Genomic DNA, 21,364 nt, shown 5'->3' on the forward strand with positions numbered 1-21,364 from the left:
AGTTGGGTTTAGAATCCTGATTTAAGATTGTTGGAGTGCTCGTCTTGCTGGAAAGGGAAATATTCCCATATTGGAAAGGGAAAGAGGTTATGCTGTTAGAGGGGTGTGACAGGGAGATGTTTATGACTGAGGTATAGAAGTAGGGAGGGTCTTGGAGATTTAGGCGACATAAGCATGTCAGGATGAGCAGAGTTTTCACACTGACAAAACGCCCACCAATCTTCCTTGTTGATTCCTTTTACCCTGTTTTGCATTTCATTTAACAGGGCATTGCTGGCAATGATGGCAAAGATGGCAAACCAGGATCTCTGGGGGAGCCGGTAATGTAATCTAAAACTGTTTTGCTCTGGTGATCAGAAGCTGCATCCAGTTGTTGTTTTTGGAGCTGCCTATCTAGGGACTCCTTAGGGGGAACAAGGAGCCTGTTTGCACATCTGTTTTTAACACCAGAAGGATTGTATTGTCTTGAGCGATTTATAGGCATGACACATGAGCAATCTCGAGAAGAAACTGGGTTCTTTTACTTTTACAACTACCATAAATACACTAAAACTTAGTGACTCCACTTTTACAGCTGTCTTAAACACTGCAGAGATAGAAGGTTGTCTTGTAACATTAAACCTAGTGATCCATCCTTTTGATAGAAGTTTATGGGGCATAAAAAGTTGAGAGGAGGAGTCTTTAAAGAAGCTTTTTTTTCTGGATTGCTCTGAGACAGTTCTGTTACCCAGAATTAGAGGGTTTATATTTGATTTTCTCTACTTAGCCTGTACTTGTATTTGCTGAGGAAAAAAAAGCTGAGCTACCAAGTTGTCAGCTAAAAGGCAATGTTAGTAAATTTGGCAGTGAATGTTATTTCTTGCAACTGTGTGTGTTACATGAAGAATGTGCTTCAAGTATCAGGCATTGCCAGCCTCTTTCAGTGACTTGTCAAATGGGACTCAGTGGTTCTGGGCACAGCCAAGAATTAGTTGTCCCAGGCATTGGGACAACTGCTAGGTAGAGGAGTGCTTGTCACAGCAGCTGCAGATAGTTTGTGTTTGCACCAAACCACCCCATTTCTATGTGCAGATGCTGATTTTGCATGTGCTGATCAGGTATTGGTGCAGCTCTGACACTGCCAACATGCACCAGTCCAGAGCTGTAAAATGCCTCAGCACCTCAGAGTGCAGGTGACAGTGCAGGTATGTTTGGGAATGTCTGTCACTGCTGCTCTCCTTGCAAACTCAGACTCTGCTGGACTAACCCTGGGTACTCACAGTTCTCAGTGATGTTATGTCTGAGGGAGAGGAGTGGGAAGTTTTCAACAGCAGCGAAAGGGACCTGGGGCTCTCTCTAACATGAGCATTATTGTTTCCCACAGGGAAAGCCTGGAGAACAAGGGCTCCCAGGCCGGGAGGGTGCCCGAGGATTGCCGGTGGGTGCTGCTCTGAAGGGTCCCACCCACTCAACCTCCTGTGCTGTAGTCAGGGAGCATGTCTTGGGCAAATGAGGTTCTTTACTGATGAAAAAATATAACCAGTCGTGGCATTGTGACTAAATAATATACATTAATAAGCAACAAAAATAGAACACAGACATTTCTGAATCCGTCAAATGTGGAGAAGAGTAAAAATCTTATCTAGAAATTAAAGCATGTAACCTCATGACACCCCTCCACCAGAAGTCACAGCTGTAACCCTTGTGTTCTGTTACACATCCTCTGAAAGAGTGGGGACAGTAAACTTCAGGGTTAAATAATATATTGGCTGGGCACACCAGGGATACACAGACCACAGCCTTGGTTTTACAGCTTAAGGAGCTATGGAAAGCTTTTCCTGTGATGTGGCCCTGCCTAATTACTCCCTGGAAGACAGCTGCTCCATGCTGACCAGTCCCTAGTAACTTTAGGCAAAACTGGAAAGGTTATTAAATAAACATTCAAGATAGAGTTTTCTTAGTTTTTCCTGCATCAGGGTGATGGATAATTATTGATTTCATTCCCTTGTGTAGGGTTTCAAAGGACAGAGAGGAGATACAGGTCCCCCAGGTCCCCGGGTAAGTAACAGGTATCTCATGCATGATGCTTTGGAGGAAGAGTGGGAATTGAAGTTGCTCTTTCTGAGGCAGAAGGTAAAAATGATGACAATGTTTCATGTGGGTTTTCAACTGTGATTCCATGGGCCACATCTATGGCACAAAAATGACAGCAGCTGTCCTCATTCCCTCTGCTGAATTTCTGATTCTGGGGAAGGTGAGGCAGCTGGTAGAACTTAATCCTTTGATGCTCCCTTTGAGATAGTCCTTTGTGAAGAAATCTCAAGGATGCCTGCATACCACATCCTTCTGGTAAACAGGCTGGCAAAGTGAGGAACCCTACTGCACTTGTCGGACAAGTACTTGCTCTCTTCCACAAATGCTGAAGAAGTGCAAAATAAATTCAAGTACAAAACTTAAAGAAAAGTGAACAGAAATGTCCCTTTGACTTAGTTGCCTGTGGTTTATAAAACCCAAACCTCAAGTCTTGCATGAAAAGTTGTTCTCCACTCTGTTTGGACCTCCTTGGTATAAAAGGGGGAATAAAACCTGAATGTTCTTCCACCTAATTCTGCCTTTTTTTACAGGGAAATAAAATTCTCTGCTTGCAGAAGCTTATGTGAAAAATCCAGTGCTGGAGATCCTCATCTCTACCTCATTATGATAGCTTCTGTATCATGAATGTGTTGGTGCTTTTCAATGCCTGCAGTAGCAAATAATTTGCTGGAAAGCAGAGCACTGCCTTGTGCATCACTTACAGGAGATGTTTCTGAGTTATTTTTATAAGCTGCATGTCATGTAAGATGAACGAGGCTCTTGCTGGCTTTAAAAAAGTGTTCACTGAGCTCAGTCACACATTGCAGAAACCCCACACCACTTACAGTGGTGATACTGGTCTGAATTTGACCTTGAGTTGATCTCTCTTCCCTTTTTGCTGAATTGCAGGGGGAGCCAGGTGTGATGGGTCCTGCTGGTCATGAGGGGCCACCAGGGAAAGATGTAAGTGCACCATTTCGAGCAGAAATGAATCTCCTTCTCTCTGACAAATGAAAATTTTAATTCACAGTGACCCTGACCTGAAACAGCTGCAAGAACTTCAATAAAGGTTGAATTACTGCAGGGAATGATTTGTGCAAAGATCATTAGGGGGGAAAAAAAGAATTAGAGGGCCTTTGTCACTGTTCAGCTGCTGGCAATAAAATGTCAGATATATCTTTGGATAAGCTGGGACAGCAGCATTGTGTGAAGCCCAGGCTGTGCTTGGTAACCATGGACCTGTCTTCTGGCACCCATCTCTGAGCAGTGCTTTGCTCTGGGGGTCCCACCAGGCCAGACTCTGTCACGGCTGTACCTGACTGAGTGTGTCGCTCCACTGAAGTTTGTGAAATACCTATGGAATAAGTTGCTGCTGCTCAGAGGAAAGAAAGATGGTACAAACAGTTCCCCTGGCATGATTAGTGTCAAGTGCAGTGATACAACAAAGTCCTGGGAGAGCGCAGCTGACGTGGGATCCTGCAGCAGCTGCCAAGCACTGTTCCGAGCAGCTGATGTGCCACTGCCATGGGACCTGGAGAAGTGGCTTCTCATTTGCACCCCCCCGTGTCACTGGAAACTGGTATGCTGTAAATGGTACCCTTCAGAGCAAAATGTAAGGCAGACAAAAAGGAACCCCCTGGAGAAGATGGAAGCAGCTGTGGAGTCTCCCTGAAGAGAGAACATACTTGTCAATTCTTGAGAAATATCAGAGAATCTCTGTCCCTAAGAAATACCGCTTTCAGATAATCTGATAATAACCTGGTAGAAATGGTTTCTGCCTGTAATCAGGCTGCATTTAGTGGTAGGTGTTTAAAATTCAAAGATTTGGTCTTCCTCATAAATAACTGAAAGGGAGCAGTGAGACTCCTTTAATCTTGTTTCCCCTAATATGTGAACAGTGTAATTTAGCAGGAATATTTTAAAATGTTTGTTCACTTGCCTCCATGTCAGATCTTTCTCACTCACCAGGATACTTTTCTTCCTCTCAGGGTGATCCTGGTCCTATAGGACCACAGGGTCCTCGAGGACTCCGAGGGCAGCCGGTGAGTTTTCTCCCCTGACAAGCCATTTCTAGAGGTACATAATAGTTCATAGAATGGTTTGGATTGGAAGGAACATTAAAGATAATGTAGTTCTAATCCTTTGCCATAGAAAGGGATGCTACTAGGCCAGCTTGCTCAGACCCCCATCCAGCCCAGCCTTGAAAATTTCCAGGGATGGGACATTGTGTGTGGTGGGAATGTTCTGCAGTACAGAACTTGAAAGAAGAAAGTTAGGAAGATTCAGACAATGTTTGATTAAAACACTTTGCCTTTCAGAAAGACAAATAAGAATGGTATTGCTAGAAACTGATGAAAACTTATAATTGTGCAAGGGACTGATGGTTGCTGACACAGTAGGAAGAACAGTTCAATGGATTCTGTCAGGACTGCAGAGTCAGAAATACTCATATTTCAGTCCTGCCTCTGGGATCCTACTCACTTCTCACATGGTCTCACTTTTCAAAGGCAGACACTAACTGTGGGTGCCCAGGCTGAGTTTTGTGGAGTCCAGATGTGACACTATTCTTATGTACTGTTTAATTACAGCTTCAGTGGAGAAATAGAAATCTAGTTGACATTTCAAAAAGTCTTATTCGTAATGGCTAAGAAATTACTTTTATTAATTTCAAAGGGTTTAAAATTCTGTCTTTGAAATTAATCCTTGTGAAATCTGAATTGAGATCTCTGTTGCTGAACCAAGGCACATCTTTAGTGTGTTGCAATGAGTGAGTTCCTTTCCTTCTTGGTACCTGGTAGTGAAACAGATTCTACAGCACCATCAGGGAAGTAAGAAATGCTGACTCAGCAATGCCAGGAGCTGGAGCAGCAGGTCCCTCCAAGCTGGGGGTGGGCTTGGGGTTTAGATTAGACTGCAGGAACATAAGGAGGCCTCCTGTGTCCACCTCATAATTTACCTCATTACTCTTGTACTGCTGGCATCACTCACTAATGTGTCATGCCCCTGCACAACACTAGGAGTGAGTAAAAATATTTGAAGAGATAGAAACTATCATAACTCCAGGCCATATTCTTCTTTGCAGAACAGATACTTGGGATTTTGTATGTTGGAGGGCCAAGTATTAGTTCCTCTTGTTCTTCCTCTTCTTTGTTTTTTATCTAAAAATGAGTGTGAGGCATAATTTTGAATTTTGACAGGCTGGTCTTTATGATCAACCCCAGTGCAGGGAAAAACAGCTCTGCATGGTGAGTTGAGAGAAGAAGAGTGTAAACTTTCATCTCACCAAACTTTGTAGATGATCATCTCAGCTGCTTTCTTAAGGAACAGTGAGAAACAGGTCCTTTTAAAGGATGTTTTGGCTCATTCTGAGTTGTCTGGTGTCGGGTAAATATCAAATGCTTCAAAACTTTAGAACAAGTGTTTCTCTCCATTCCTCAAAAAAGGAGATGATTAAAAAGAGTCTTGTCTGAACAGTGGTGACTTGGACCAGCCAGAGGAGGTGTCTCCATCCATCCAGAAGGATGCTGGGTATGAAAAGGACAAGGGTAAAGGAAAGGAGAAAGAGAAGAAATGCTGATTTGGTCCTCCTCAGGCCTGTGGATTTGGGTCCACATCTCAATTTTTTCCTGAGATCAGTCATGCCATCAGGGATGCAGAAGCTGTGAGGTCATTTGGAAATAAGATACTTCACAGTCTGTCAGGAGAGGAGACTGAACAATGCTAAAGAAATCCCTGCTGGTGTAGGCGCAGCTGAATATTTCTAGTTTTAGCATGAATTACATGACTAACCTATTTTCTTTTGACACAGGGCAAGAATGGAGTGCCTGGAGCTGCAGGAGAACCTGGCCCAGCAGGTATCCCAGTAAGTACCACAAAGGGAAACTCGTGCAGCCAGGAGAGGTGACTGCTGAAGTGTAGGTGGAGTGGATTATATGTAGCTGGTTACCATCCCTATGGTTTCCATGTCTAAAAATCGGAAAATCACTGACTGGCCACAACTTTGAAGGGGGTTTGGCTACGTTCCTGGAATTGAAATGCTAGCTGGGTCATCACTTTTCCCAGAGAAAGTTAAGTGTTCACAGCAAATGGAAATGATTGATTGCCTAGCATGGAGAAAAGATTGGCATCCCTCATCTTCACCAGTAGATTTAATTTTGCCAAGCAGAGAGCGTGCAGCCAGCAGAGAGTTGTCAAAAGGAAGGAGAGGGCCTCGGGGAGTTGGCAGGCTGCCATCGAGGAATAGTGGCAGCAGAAAAATCCTTGCAGGCACTTGAGGGAAGAGCAGATAGTGGGCAGTAAACCAGGATCAGGAAGCATAATGAAACTCCCCTGAGGCCATCCTGTGGGGAAGAACAGCTTGGAAATGAAGAGCTGTAAGAAGGACAGTGAGGAGCTGGTGGTTTGGTCGGGTTTTTTGTGTGGTTTTTCCTCTGTTCTGTTGCTGAAAATCATCCAGAATTCAGCAAATCTGTGCAAATATTCCCTTGTACCCAGTAGCATCTATCACAATGCAGGGTTCTTCCCTCTCTTTGCCCATGGAGACAGTACAGCTTGCTGGACTGTTGAATTAATAGGGAAACAAAGGCAGAGCAGGAGGAATGTGAAAAGCTGCTGCAGGACATTCTTCTTTGTGACCCTTGCAAAGTGATAAAGCCACCCCAGCCTCACCACAGACATGTGCCCTGATCAAGCATCTGCAGGGATATCTCAGAGAAGCAAATACCACCCTTCTGTGTGGGGGGGTGGGACAGGGGGTGCAGTCTGAGAGCCTTTCTGCATGAAAAAATAAGTGCCACAGGCTTTTTGTCCTTGACATAAGCTCTTCTTACCTTCATGGGACTGCTGCCATTGCTTCTTGCCCCATGGATCCTTGCTCTTACCTTTGCACACTTCTTCTTTTTGTTACAACCACCCCTGTTCCCAATTCCTATCACTGCTTTTTTTTACCTTCTGGGTCTTTATCAGGTCTCTGTGGCTTTGGGATGCCTTGTGAATGCCAAGTGGGGATTATTATTTTAATCATCATAGTGTTATCACTGTACCTATCTGATGTGACCCAGGGACTTACCAGGCAGCTTCCTGCACAAACAGCACCACAGTTGCCTTTGCTCCAGAGGATTTAGAGTCCAAAAATAACATAGGAGATTGAAAAAGGATAAAGTCAGATGGATGAGGAAGGGGAAACAATGAGACAGTGTTGGTCAGCAGAACAGACAGTCATCTCATCATTATCCTTCTCTGTCATTAAAATGAATCCTCTCCTTTTCATAAAGGTTATTATGAGAAGTGTCTCCTTGTGCTGTACATAAATCCATTTATTTTGAAGTGCATTAATTTCCTTCACAGTGTGGCATGACAAGCCAATATTTTATATTTCTGTTTTGAAAAAAAAGGAAGGTGAGGAAGGTTATGGTGATAAGGATGATTTTTTTTCCACCTTCACCATTGCTGACTTGTAATCACAAGGTAAAACCTGCCAGGAGCCTTCTCCTTTTGCAATTGCTGTTTGACAGTGCCCATCACAGTTCACACTTGCTCATGCTTAAGCCCACACACAGCAACACAGTCCAGCCCCTGAAGTCTCCAGGGCAAGTTGCACACCCCAAATCCATGTGCTTTGTGCCTGTCAGGCTCATTGGTGCTCACTTTGCATGAGTTTTACTCTAAGAAGTAAAAGGGCTCTGTTCTGAACTGAAAAAGCAGGGGACAAAGTTCTGAAAATAAAGGTTGAACTAAGAATTAAAACCACATTAGAAGTGTGCATGAAGCAGTTCTGTATCATGAACTGTCACTTCATCTGCCCTGATCTGCAAGGAAAAAGGGACAGTTTGACAGAATATCACAAGAGATAAGCGAAAGACAGACATTTTATAAATTTAATCTGGAAATAAAGGCAAAGAAGAAGCCCTGTAGCTGTCTCTTGGTTGTATTCTTGGGTTTGAGCAGTATGACCACCTGCACTGTTTTCCTGTCATCACCCATCACAGCATTTCCACTCTCAACATCCCCTTATAAACCATGTGACACCACATGGAACACACCTCCTGCCCCTGCCATAATTTTCCCTTCCTTTTCATCTTCTCCCAGGCACCCTGCATAGCTTATTAATAAGGCAACCTGCTTTTCTAAAATACTCTGTTTTTCCTTGTCAGTTTTGGGAGTCCTGCTGCTAAAGTGAAATTTCCCAGTTCCAGTATATCTGTAGATGAATGCTCTGGGAAAGAGGTGTTGGGGAAAGGGCTGCTAGTGTCTGTCTCATTTCTGTCCTAAGGGTCCCAAAGGAAATAAAGGAGAAACGGGAAGCCCAGGTCTCCCTGGCTTTATAGGACCCCGAGGACCACCTGTAAGTATGTCTGGGGATGGATTAGATCTTCTCTTTACGTGATTTTAAATGTTAGACAGGAAGATGAAACATGGTCATCTTTAGTTAGGTTAAAAAATACCAACCAAACAAAAAAACTCCACAAAAAAAACCAAACAAAAAAACCCCAACCAAACAAAACAAAACAAAACTAATCCAAAAAAAACAAAAAAACACACAGAAGCAGGAGATCTGACAAATCCAGAAGCCATATCATTTTACTTCCAAAGGAAACTGGACTGCAAAAATACCATTTTTCATATGAATGAGCAACCATAATCTCATGTATGAAGCTGGTATCTGCCAGTCAGCCCTTATAACATGTGCATTAATCAGACTGCTTCAGTAGTCTTCTTAATAGACGTATGGAGTATTTAAGTTCTCAGACTACACCTCTGCATGAATCTTAGACGGACTAAATAGGGAGATTGTGAGTGCTGATAGTAATGTAGGTATTTCTGATATTTGCTATTCTGAGGGAAATTCCTTTGTTGCCAGCAACAGAGGTACATTGCAATTAAAGCATTCATATATATCCCAAAGTGATCTGAAATAATAAATAACATATATTATTACACTATATCCATGACAACATCATAGTACCAGAATCCAATATCTTTAGACCTTTCAAGGTGAGTAAAAATGTTAAATTCCGCTGGAAGGATGGGAAAAGTGAATGCTAGGTGTGGGGTTTTTTGTTTGTTTTTGTTTATTTGGGTTTTTTTTTTGTTTTGTTTGGGTTTTTTTTTTGTTTGTTTTTTTTTTTTTTTTTGTTATGGTTTTGTGGTTTTTTTCTAGATTTGTTGTGACAAGAAATGGGATTTAAAAGATTTTTGTGTGTCTCTAGCTGAGCTGAATCTTCCACCGGATGGTTCTTTTTCCCTTTCTGTATTTTTTAATATTTTATTTTATAATTTGAAAGGGAGCTCGTGGATGAAAAGAAGAGAAAGAAATATTTCTCTGGACAATTAATTTTAAGCAGCAAACATGGTGGCCATTTAAAACGGAAGTGGCCCTTAGAAAAACTTGAGTGAGTTTAATGCAGCCTAATTTAGATCACACATCTCTGATTAGTTCCATTTCTCATGGTTATGTGTGTGGACGCTAACACAACTGAAGATGTTACGTTTCCAGGGGAAAATGCCACCTGCGTGCATGTTATAGATATGATCATGTATGTTTGCTGCAAATAGAAAGATTATTTTTCTTATATATGATATGGGAAAGTGGCCAGAATTTCAGCAACAACTAGTTTAATGTTCATTTTTCTTTATCTGCAGTTCAGGACTGCAGTGATATTTTTTTCATTGAAATACTAAAATGGAAGCTGTATTGTCTAATTATCATGCTATAAACACAGAGAAAATTTTTAAAAAAATTATACACACACACACACACATATATATATATATATATATATATATATATATATATATATATATATCAAATTCTATGAGGGTGGTTATTCAAATTAAGATTATTTAATTGAGTTCTGAAAGAACAAGTGAGTACTTAGGCTTAAAGCTCCTTTATCAGCTGTCTCTGTATGTGTTTTTCCAGCTGGTGTAATGCAAGATGGTACTTCTACCTACAAAATTCTTTTCATTTACATCTTCAGACTCTTATGGGTATAATGCTGGTGCTCCTAAAGTTAAACAAGACCATATAAAGTTTATGAAGCTTTGGGATCTGTTGGTAAGAAAAAGGAACAAAATATATTGAAGGCAGGAACACACTTTCAGTAAAACATCTTCTCTGGTTTGTTAGTAATTACTTTATGTTTTTTATGTTTACATGGGATGCAAATTCACTAAAAAATGCTTTCTAAATAGTAGGATGTGTCTATCCAGGAATGACCAGTAGCAGTAGGATAAGGATAAATCATGCAAACCTGCTACTGTGCGGAAGAAAACTTGTGTTGTTAACACAAAGCAAGACTTGTGGTTATTAGGTGAAGTCTTTCTTCCAACACCTCCAGTGCAATGCTAAATCCACTTTCTGTGTGTCTTAGGGAGAACCAGGAGAGAAAGGTCCTCCTGGGAAAGAGGTAAGTAAAATTCCCAGTTGTTTCAATATAGTGCTGGTGTCACAGGGAGTAAGTCACCAAGGGTGTTACCAGGGTTCCAAAAAACTGGGGATTTTTTTAATAGAATGGTTTGGGTTGGAAGAGATCTTAAATATCATCTATTTCCACCCACCCTGCCGGGGCAGAGACACCTTCCACTTAACCAGGTTGCTCAGAACCCCATTCAACCTGACCTTGAACTGTTCCAGAGATGGGACATTCACAACTTCTCTGGACAACCTGCTCCAGTACCTCACCACTCTCACAGTGAAAAATTTCTACCAAATATCACCTTCTCTGATTGTGAAGCCATTTACCTCTTGTCCTATCAGTACAGTCCCTGACAAAAAGAAAAAATTCATCCCCATTTTTCTTGTAACTGCCCTTTTATTACTAGAAGGGACTCTAAGGTTCCCCCAGAACCTTCTCTCCTTCAGACTGAACAACCCCAGCTCTCTCAGCCTGAATCCACAGCAGAGGTGCTCCAGCCCTCTGAGCATCTTCGTGGCCTCATCTGAACTTGCTCTAACAGGTTCATGTCCTTGCTTATATTCTAGCACCAGAACTGGACACAGAACTCCAGGTGGGGTCTCACCAAAGGGGAGTGGAAGGATCACCCCCCTCAACCTGTTTGTCATGTTTTATTTTTTTTCTCACTTTTTTTTTTATCCTCTTTAATTGTTGATAATTGAGAGCAAAAGAGAAAGCTCTCAGGAAACAACTGTGAGGCTGTCATGGAAATAATTTTTTCTCGGGTCACAGGAATCATTACAAAGGCATATGTTTCATTATTTACTGTTATTATGCATGGTTCTTTTATGTTTACCTTCATTTTGTTGCAGGGCACACCAGGGAAACAGGGTGCCATTGGCTCCAAAGGAGAGAGGGTAAGTTGGAGAACTTTACTAGTTATTTCATTATGTTGAAATAAAGACAGCTATTTTGGGTTAGGGGCTGGAGGCAGAGGTCATTTAAAACTGAAGACAGTGCTTCCCAGTCTCCCAGCTCTCTCTTTAATCATTCTCCGTCACTAATAATTTGTGGATCATTTGTAGTGCAGCAGATGTTGTATTCAGCAACTGTGCCATCTCAGCTGTGAGCGTTTCTCTGTGTTTGGAAATCAGAAGTTTGCCTCTTACTGTGTGGTGGTAATGTCCTTCTTTTCACTTAGGGTGAGCCTGGCATCAAAGGTGAAAAAGGCCCTCAAGGAGAAAAGGGTCCTCCAGGTGATCCCGGGATACCTGGTCATAAGGGCCATCCAGGACTGATGGGTCCCCACGGACCTCCAGGAGACACTGGGCAAGTTGGACCTCCTGGTCCTCCAGGACAGCCAGGATTTCCAGGACCAAGGGTAAGGTTGCCAGAGAAAGGTTTTGTACAGGAATTTTCCTCCCTCAGGAATCAGAAAAGTGCCTCAGAGCACATTGGCTGACAGAAACTGTAGCAGGAGTGTGTTATAACAGGGAGGCAGTGTTTTTAGCTCTTGATACCCATAAAAAGGGAACTGTAGCCCATCTCAGGGAATCATTGCACCATAGAGTGGTTTGGGTTAGAACGTTAAAGACCATTTAGTTCCACCTCCCTTCCATGGACAGGGACACCTTTTACTAGGTGAGGCTGCTCCAAACTCTCTCCAACCTGGTCTTGGACACTTCCATGGATAGAAGTTGGGGTTGGCTTGTGTGGGTGTTGACTTGCACTTCAGGGGAGCTGAATAATCCAGACCCATAGTCAGCATGGCCAGTTGCTGACACCTTTTACTCCTAAATACCTCAATCAGATCCTGTGATGGTGGCCATGGCAGAAGTATGAATGCCATGTGCTCCATGTACTCCATGACAAGAGTCTAAAAATGATTCTTTCTATAAGGGCAATAAATGTATCACTTCATGCAGAGGACTAACACCTTCCTCTGCTGCTGGTTGTTACGAGAGACAAAATGCTGAGCCCTGGAAAGGTCACCACTCTATTCCTGGAAATCCTGGAGTCAGCTCATCAGAATTCATGAAATACTATTTTTTTTTAATGTTCTCCCTCTTTTTTTTCTTTTTCCTCCCCCCTGTTGGGAAACAGTCTCACTACTGAGAATGCCTGAGGGTGGTTTATGTTACAGAATGAGAAAAACTACCAACAGCAGTGAAACCACTGTGCCCATCCTAGGGATGAATTGGAGATCATCTCAGAGGGAATAAATAGAGAATAATCTCTGATGTAAAAGCTGACTAAATTCTAGACAAAGCATTTTTCTGTGTGTGAAATCAAGTGATGATTATGGAAACTTAATTTAACTAATAGGGTTAAAACTTGAAAAGATAATTTTTAAGCTTTTAAAATAAGCTCCACAATTATGTTTACTTAGTGGGATATACACTAAGAGCCATCAAAAATTCTTAGTACTTAATGACAAAATTGTTTCTTTTGTCACCAGCAATACATCTTTTTCTCATGCAAAATTTGTGACAGGAAGGAGGCAGCAATTAGATTAACTCTGTATTTATCAGCAATGCTATTGATTAAAACTGAAATGTCACTTAGCTATTTAATAAAATACCATTTTTTAATTGAAGAATAACTTCTGACTCAGAAGAGCTCACTAGGTTTTCTTAAACATAGAGGACACAAACTGCATCCTTATATGTTAAAAAGGTAAGTGTGAGGGAAAAGCTACACTTTTGCAAGCAGCTGACACACAAAAGAATGCAGTCTTTAAGTAGACCAGAAGTATTTTCATAACTGGCAGAAAGGCAAAGAATAATTTTAGCCAGAAAAAATTAAAAATGTATTTCAAGTGGAACATCTCACTTTCGATTTATAAAAGAAACAAATTGATCTTGGTGCTCAAAAATGGTTTATTGTTTAAATGTAGCTACAATTTTCTTTTGAGTTTTTGCAAAGGCAAGAGCCTGGCTACCCTAAAACATTTTATTATTATTATTATTATTTACTTGAAAAGCCACAATCCAAAAAATTCTTCCACCAATAAAAAATCCTTTCATAATTATTTTAGTTGCATCATCCAGAGTTGTTGTTCGCATCAATCTGAGTTTTTACAGCTATTACAGCTGTACAACAGCAACACCACAAAAGTACTAAGAGAAAGGATGAAAGATACTGTGACTTGAGGGCTGGGTAGGGGGCCAAGGCCAGGCAACCACATCCCCTGTCTCCCTTCAACAGCCTGAAATCAGGCAAAACCTTGTACTGGTTTGGAAGAATAGGTATAGTATGCATAAACTGGCTTCTCTTTCCTGGGATAAGGCCTGTTGGCAGGGGATGCATCCAGTATGAGTGTTTTGGGGCACATGTACATCTCCCTGCAAAGAAACGTGCCATGATGAAAAAGAACGTGGGATCTGCAATGTGATCCCACAGATCACAGATCAGGGAAGACATGTCTCCTGATATAATTTCTTGAACTTGTTCTGTGAGTGCATTGGAAAGAGATTTTCTTAAGGATAGAGATGGGAAGAATGCAGCAACTACTGCCCTCAGACAAGGCTCCCTGCTTAAACGACTGAGCACATGCTTTGACAGCAGGCTGAGAGTGCCTTTGACTCTGTCTTCACAGCACAGTCCTGGAAAAGTCATCAGCCCAGGGCTTCAGCAAGTGCACTCATGCTCAGTTAAGAACTGTCAGGATGGCGGTGTCCAGAGAGTGGTGGGGAATGGTGCTGCATCTACCTGGTGTCTGGTCACCAGCAGTGTCGCCTGTGCCCAATCCTGTTCAGTGTCTGTCCTGCTGATGTAGCCAAGGGCATTGAGTGTGTACCTTCACCAGTAAATTTGTGATGACACCGAGTTGGGTGTGAGTGTCAACCTGCTGGAAGGCCGAAAGCCTCTGCAGGGGCATGTGGCAAGGCTGCATTGATGGTGTGAGGCCAGCAGAGTGAGGTTCAAGAAGGCAACAAACTGAGTCCTGCCCTTGTGTCCCAGGAAGACCCTACAGTGCTCCAGTCTGGGAACAGAGTAGCAGGAAAGCTGCCAAAAGGCCCTGGAGGTGCTGGCCAACAATGGCCAAAAATGAGCCAGTGTGTGCCCAGGTAGGCAAGGAGCCCGGTGGCCTCCTGGCCATCTGCGCCTGCAATAGTGTTGGTAGCCGGACCAGGGCAGTGATTGTCCCTTTGTGCTGGGCACTGGGGAGGCCACACCAGGAGTGCTGTGTGCAGATGTGTGCCCCTGTTGAGGTGGGATTTGTGAGAGATGCCTGTGCATGAATGAAGTGCCGATGAGAGCATCCACCAAAGTCAACAAGAGGGATTTTATTTCACAGTAAATGTGGGGTCGAGGAAAGGGGAAAGTGAGATGGAAAGCAGAGGAAAAGAGGGGGTGAGGGAGAGATCAAGCTGAAGACAATCCAAGTCTCTTGGCTCCAGTGGAGTCCTGTCCATCCTTCCTCAGCCTGCATTTCTCTGTGCTGGGGGTCCCAGTGGTTTTTTGGAGGTGTTGGTGCTCCGGGGTTAACGCCTTTCTCCAGTCCCAGTCCGGGGTATCCAGGGAGGTGTTTCCTATTTTTCATGACAAGGAAGGATGGACGTGCCTTCCTTTTTCTGCAGTGCTGAGGCTCAAGGAGCATTTCTCAGCTCCTAATGCAGCTTAGGGGATGCAGCGCACAATGCAGACCCGGCCTAAAGTCAGCTTCTGTCAGGTTCTACAGTGCAGTGCTGTTATCCTCCCTCAGCTGGCTGTACTCAACCAGGCTGCCCTGCAATTGGCTTGGGTGTGAGGGGCTGGGGCTGGCAGCAGGACCTACCTTTGACAAGTGGTTGTCCTAGGGTGAACAGTCATGTAGGAGGATTGTCCAGGTGCTGTCACTGGGCTCACTCCTCCGGCTGCTGCCTGAGGCAGCTGAAGCAGAAAAGCTGCCTCAGAGCCCGCCGGGCCGTCTTGACCACAGAGCACCACCGCCATGGGGCCGGGGGACAGTGGCCGTGCCCGCAGTGGAAGCAGGGACCCCGTATACTAGGGGCTGGGCAGGCTGCAGGCAAGCCCCTGCCAGTACCTCAGCCCCGCAGGGCTTTTCCTGCGTGGGCTGAGCACAGCCAGCATTCGCACATGCTGTGTCAGCATTGCCCTTGGGATTGGCAGGCAAGGCACAAAGCGCTGACATCTTTGAGTCTTCTGGCAGTGCCTTGGGGGGAGTCTCACTGTGCCCCTCATTGCAGGGATGGCTGTCCAGGGGACAAGCTGCTGGCTCTGCTTCCTTGTCTTGCAGCGGGAGGGAAAATGTGCTCTCTGGCCTGCTCCTGTGAGGGAGCTCTTCTTCCTCCTACTTTGCCAGTAGCTGGTCTATCCGAGTATCCCTGGATGGCGCGTCCTTGTTGTTAAAGAGAGACCACAGTGTAGTGGTTTGAAAGCAAAATAAATGAGAGGCTCCAAGTCAGAGATACAATTTAATAGGAAGAAAGGAAAGAAAGTAAAATAAAATAGATGCAATAATACAAAAGACCACTGACAGAGAATACAACCTGAGCAGGGTGATGGAAGCAGTCCAGATGAGGTGGTCTACCTGAAGCAGTGATTCTGTAGAAAGGTCTGGTAGCTCTGGTTCTCTGGGAATCCAGTGGGTAAGGGCCCCCCGTACTGTCCCAAACCTCAAACCCAGGTGAGAATGCTTGGTTCCTCCCCCTGGGCGGAGCATCTCACAGTGGGAGGATGGGTCATGCAGGGGGTCCTTGATGGCCCATTAAACAGACATAACTCCCGGAGGGAGTTATCTATGAGTCATGGGCAAGGCATTTGATGGGCCATTAACAGAAGATAACGGCCCAGAGGGAGGGGGTCTGGGAAAACACTGCCTAGCCTGGATTCAACAGTTCATGAAGATGGTGATAGAATACTTTGTGCACATCCTATACTACAACCCAGGACACACAGCTCTTCAAACAGGTCAGGAGCTACGAGCTGTGAGTAGTTTTCAGTCTCTCCTGCACAGTCTTTGCTCCAGCTGCAAAGGATGTGCAGCACCCAGGGGCTTTCTTGATCCAGGGAGGAGAGGATGTCTTCCTCCAACTTCTCCAGCTCCTCTGCCTGGATATGCAGAAGATGCTTTGAAGCATCCTCAGGCCCCGTGCACAGCAGCTTGCCATGTGCGGTTTGCTTGGGGAGCTGACGACTTCCCCTCTCCTCACAGGGGCTTTGAGATGAGGGAGAAGCTGAGAAGTCTGAGTATCCCTCAGGCTCCGACACGGGGAAAAGCTTGTTGTGCCCCTTGTCCCAGGAATCTTTGTCCAGGGCACAAGTTGCTGCCTCTGCCTCTTCCTCTTCGAGAGGGGTAAGCGATGCACTCTGTGTGTCGCTGTTCCCCTGTCCTGCAGACTCTGTTTCTGGGAGCTCTTCCTCCTCCCACTTCTCCTCTGGCTCTTCCGGCAAAGTCTCCAAGCACTGTGAGTTGCCAGAGATAGACTGCTGCTCTGGCAACTGGGCACGAGACAGGAGCTCAGAGGAGTTTCCAGTGTCTGCTGTGCCATCTTTGTTCAAGCCCGGAGCTCTGTGCGTCACCTGGGGTTCTGCATCTGCCTCTTGGCAGATGCTTGAGCACTCGTGGTTGCCACTGGACTTGGTGGGGCTTTCCTCACGGAGGAACGGGGGAAGGCCTCTAAATGGATCTTCATGGGCATTGCCACCGTGCTCTTCCTGCACCTCAGTGAGCTCCTGCGTCTCGGTGTGCTCCAGGTGGTTCCAGGCTGGCTGGGGCCCTGTGTGGAGCGGCATGCCACCTGCACGTGGCAGGGGTGGCAAACGATGGCCCTGCCTTGCCGCTGAGCCTCGCCAGAGCCCCTCAGCTGAGCTGTCTGTGGAAGGCGTCACCCAGGCCCTGTCAGCAGCCATAGTGCCCCATGGAGAAGGTGGCAGCAGGTCTCAGTGGCCACTGGCCACGGGGCCTGCGGACCATGCTCTGCCTTTGGGAGAAGACCCAGAGGCTGCTGGGGTTGGGGGCAGAGGGGGCAACTTGAGCCTTGCTGAGGCTGCTCTTGGTAATTCAGGGCTGAGCCAGCACAGAGGTGTCACTGTCAATGGAGGGCCATGGAGAGGCGGCAAGTCTGACATGGACAATCTCTGTGTCACCGCAATGGCCTCTGGGCACAATGCAACCATGGATTGCAAAGGCCTGGTGGGCACGCCATCCACTGTCAGGGAGAGACATGGAAACCCTCTTGGTGACAAAGGCCTTCTTTAGGCCTTTGCCCCTTGACTTTGCCTTCACTTGTTCCTCTGCCAATGATCTGCTTTTTCCCACCTTGTGTGTTCCTCCCCTAAACATGCCCAAAGAAGCCGAGTGCCCTGCCGAACTGCTTTTCCCACCATGTCTCCCACCCTTTGGACCCCACCTCATGTAGAAAGATAATCAGGAAGGCAAAAGCTCTCTTAGGATGTCATCTGGCCACTACTGTAAAAGACAATAAAAAGTGTTTGTTTACAAAGATTAAGAACAACTGGTGGACCCACTCATTATATTTTGTGTCCAGTTCTGGGCCCCTCAGTTCAGGAAGGACACTGATGTTCCAGAGAACTGAACAGAGATGTTGAAAGGTCTGGAGCCCTCCTCCTGTTAAGACTGAGTATGCTGGTGTGGTTCAAAGTGGAGAATGGGAAGTTCTGTGAAGATTTTATTATCTTTAACTGTGTAAGTCAAGGATCTGTCCACATGGGTTTCAGCCTCTTCTCTCAGACAGCTAGATGCAGGACAAGAAGACATAGTCTCAAACTGTTCCTGGGAGGTTTCTGTTTGGCATTAGAAAGAATTTCTTCACAGAAGGGATAATTATATTATTGAATAGGCTGACCAGAGTAGTGGTGGAGTTACTGTCCCTGTAGATGTTTAAGGAAAGACTGGATGTTCACTCAGTGCCATGGTTTACTCGACATGGTGGTGTTCAAAGGCAGGACTTTATGATCTCAGAGGTCTTTTCTAACCTAATTGATTCTATGATTGTTTTGAGTTCCTTTACATTCATCTTTTAGGCAGACCCTTCAGCCCTGTGTGGACTGTGGGTAATGACATGGAACTTGCTGAGCCCTTTGTGGAGGGCTTAATTTGCATATCATAGAACCACAGAGTGTTTTGGGTTGAAGGCATCCCCCATAGGCAGGGATGTCACCCACTAGATGAGGTTGCTCCAAAGCCCACCCAACTTGCCTTGAACACCTCCAGGTGTGGGGCATCTGCAGTTTCTCAGGGTAGCCCATTTCAGGGCCTTGCCACCCTCACAGTAAAAAATTTCTTCCTAATATCTAATCTAAATCTTTCCTCTTTTAGTTTAAAACTGTTCCCCCTTGTCCTATAACTATTTGATCCCTTGACTGTGTTTATCTAGCCTCATCACTGTGATTCTGACTCTATAGGGAGAACCCCCATCTCTAGAGACTTTGAGGAGACTCATTCAAGAGGAGTTATCCAAGCAGCTAGATGGTAAGTAATCAGTACCAGGAAGACAGAAGATGGATCTGAGAGTATGAAAGATGCTTTCCATAGCTGTTCTGGCACCTGAACCTCTCCTGCTTAAGGAAGGTAGTACTGCAGCAAGCTTGCTTGGAAGATGTGTGAAATGAAATGTGCTTTACAGTTCCCCAGGCTTCGATGTTCCCAGCAGTAGCACAGAAAGTAATCAAAGTAGATCATAAACTTTCTTTTGAGGTCCCAGCTGGGGAAGAAATGTTTCTGATTTTTGCCTGTGGCTTTTGATACTCATCAATATAAGAAAAGGGCCTGGAGGGGATATGGGCTGCTGTTTCTCTCAAAGTATGTGAATTGCTGACCACCACTGATCCCATTGACAATGAGAAGCAGAGCTGTAGTCCTTCTCACACAGCTCTTGACGCAGCTGACACACAGCTGCAGGCATTTTGTTCCATGCTAAAGATCACAGGTAAATGGGGTGATTATTACACAGATTTTATTTACACACTCTCAGGCTTCAATATCCACACCAGTCTGCAAGCATTTAAGATCAGTGAAGAGAAGACAGAACACTCTTCTCCCTCTGTTCTGTAGGATGTTTATGTGATACTGAGTGTTTTATGAGCTCTCAAGGTTGTCATGGTGTAACCCCAGCCAGCAGCCAAGGCCCACACAGCCACTCACTCACTCCCCCACCAGTGGGATCAGGGAGAGAATCAGAAGAGTAAAAGCTGGAAAACGCATGGGTTGAGATAAAGACAGTTTATAGGGAAAGCAAAAGCCAAGCACACAAGCAAATCAAAGCAAGGAATTAATTCCCTGCATCCCATGGGCAGACAGGTGTTCAGCCATCTCCAGGAGAGCAGGGCTCCATCACAGGCAATGGTTACTTGGGAAGAAAAAAACACCCGCACTGCAAATGTCCCTCCCTTCCTCCCCTCACTTTATATACTGAGCATGATGTCCCATGGTCTGGAATATCCCTCTGGTCAGTTTGGGTCGCCTGTCCTGGCTGTGTCTCTTCCCAACCACCCCTGCACCCCCAACTTCCTCCTCAGTGTGGCCGTACACAAAGCAGAAAAGGCCTTGGCTCTGTGTGGGCTCTGCTCAGCAAGCTCAGCAATTGCAAAAACATCTCTGTATTATCAACACAAATGCAAAACACAGCCCCATACCAGCCACTGGGAAGAAAATTAACTCCACCCCAGCCAAAATTAGCATGGTTGTTCAGGGTCTTAGCACTCAAATGGCAGGCAGTGTGTGCCTGCCTGGAACAGCCTGGAACAAGAAAAGCTTTCTCCCTACAGACCAACCATGTGGCATCTCTGCATAACAGAAGCAGTAGGAAAAGGCTCTCCTTTTCAGAGCAGCAATGGTCCCAATTTGACAGGGATCCACCATCTGCACAACTAAAGGAACATTTCAGATCCTTGGAGGACAAGGAGCAGAGGATGAGAGAAAAGTTTATGATAAAGTATCAAATGTAGGAGAAATTTAAAGCTACCAAGAAATGAGATTTAAATAATTTAGAGAGGATCAGGGAGTCACAGTCATGGATTATGGGGGGACAAAAGATGGGTGGCCCCGGAAAATTCATCTGTGACAGTACTTGGACTTTACTGGGCCTCTGGTTCTGGTTCTCCATCTCTTGGAGCACAGTCCTTCTAGTCTAACAAACCCATTTCCCTGTCTTCACAGCAAGGTTACCCTATATCCTGGCTCAGATACAGCCTGCACAGGTAAAAGCATCCCATGGCAGACCAGGACCTCCTGGTCCCCCTGGGAAGGAAGGACTCCCAGGAAGAACTGGCCCTCCAGGAGAGCCTGGCCGGCCTGGACAGACTGGATCTGAAGGGCCACCAGGACCAATTGGTCCCAAAGGTAAGTGAAACTTGGTGTATTGGGGCAGTCCAATATAGGGATGTGTCCACTCCACTTTGGCATCCACCTTTCCTTTTAGGAGTGTATAAATTGTCCTCAAAATGCAGGTGTTGGAAGTGATCTCAGTGTGTTGAATATGACCAGCAATTGCTGGTATGTTCCGGCTCTGCCCAGAACTACAATGGGGCGAGTCTTCATTCCCACTTAATGTCCCCTCTCAGAGGATTGGCCACAATGAGGAGCTGTTCTTAACAAATACATTGGCTTCAGTGTGGATGGAAGACCTATAACAGTGTTTAGTTCTGTAGACCATGCTCATCAGTTCATATTTTTTCTTTCTCTCTCTACAGGAGAAAGAGGAGCAAAGGGTGAGAAAGGAGACACTGGCATTGGCCAGCGAGGGGAAGTGGGTCCTCCAGGAATTCCAGGTGTGTTATTCAGAACACCTCACAAAACACATCACTTAGAACCACTACCAGGACCCAGGTCTCTGTTTTACTAGAGAGATGATCAGGATGACATAAAAGCAACATACACGATTCCGGTAGGATGTGGCCCAAAGGGAAGAACTATATCACTAACATCATTTCTGGCCACCTTTATTTCC

The 21,364-nt window shown here is 44.9% G+C and overlaps 1 protein-coding gene across 1 annotated transcript in view; it reads left to right on the forward strand.

The window, feature by feature from the left end:
* COL22A1 (collagen type XXII alpha 1 chain) overlaps positions 1-21,364 on the forward strand; it is a 201,780-nt gene that overhangs the window by 178,122 nt on the left and 2,294 nt on the right. The window contains exons 52-64 of the mRNA XM_066203455.1: positions 267-320; positions 1,364-1,417; positions 1,993-2,037; positions 2,962-3,015; positions 4,041-4,094; positions 5,861-5,914; positions 8,324-8,395; positions 10,425-10,460; positions 11,321-11,365; positions 11,650-11,829; positions 18,822-18,888; positions 20,575-20,757; positions 21,108-21,185. Coding sequence (XP_066059552.1) covers positions 267-320; positions 1,364-1,417; positions 1,993-2,037; positions 2,962-3,015; positions 4,041-4,094; positions 5,861-5,914; positions 8,324-8,395; positions 10,425-10,460; positions 11,321-11,365; positions 11,650-11,829; positions 18,822-18,888; positions 20,575-20,757; positions 21,108-21,185 — 976 coding nt within the window. The remainder of the gene's footprint in view (positions 1-266; positions 321-1,363; positions 1,418-1,992; positions 2,038-2,961; positions 3,016-4,040; positions 4,095-5,860; positions 5,915-8,323; positions 8,396-10,424; positions 10,461-11,320; positions 11,366-11,649; positions 11,830-18,821; positions 18,889-20,574; positions 20,758-21,107; positions 21,186-21,364) is intronic.

Source organism: Chamaea fasciata, unplaced genomic scaffold (genome assembly GCF_029207755.1).
Source record: "Chamaea fasciata isolate MVZ Bird 193981 ecotype frontalis unplaced genomic scaffold, bChaFas1.0.hap1 SCAF_1, whole genome shotgun sequence".
In the NCBI taxonomy this organism is placed as follows: domain Eukaryota; kingdom Metazoa; phylum Chordata; class Aves; order Passeriformes; family Sylviidae; genus Chamaea; species Chamaea fasciata.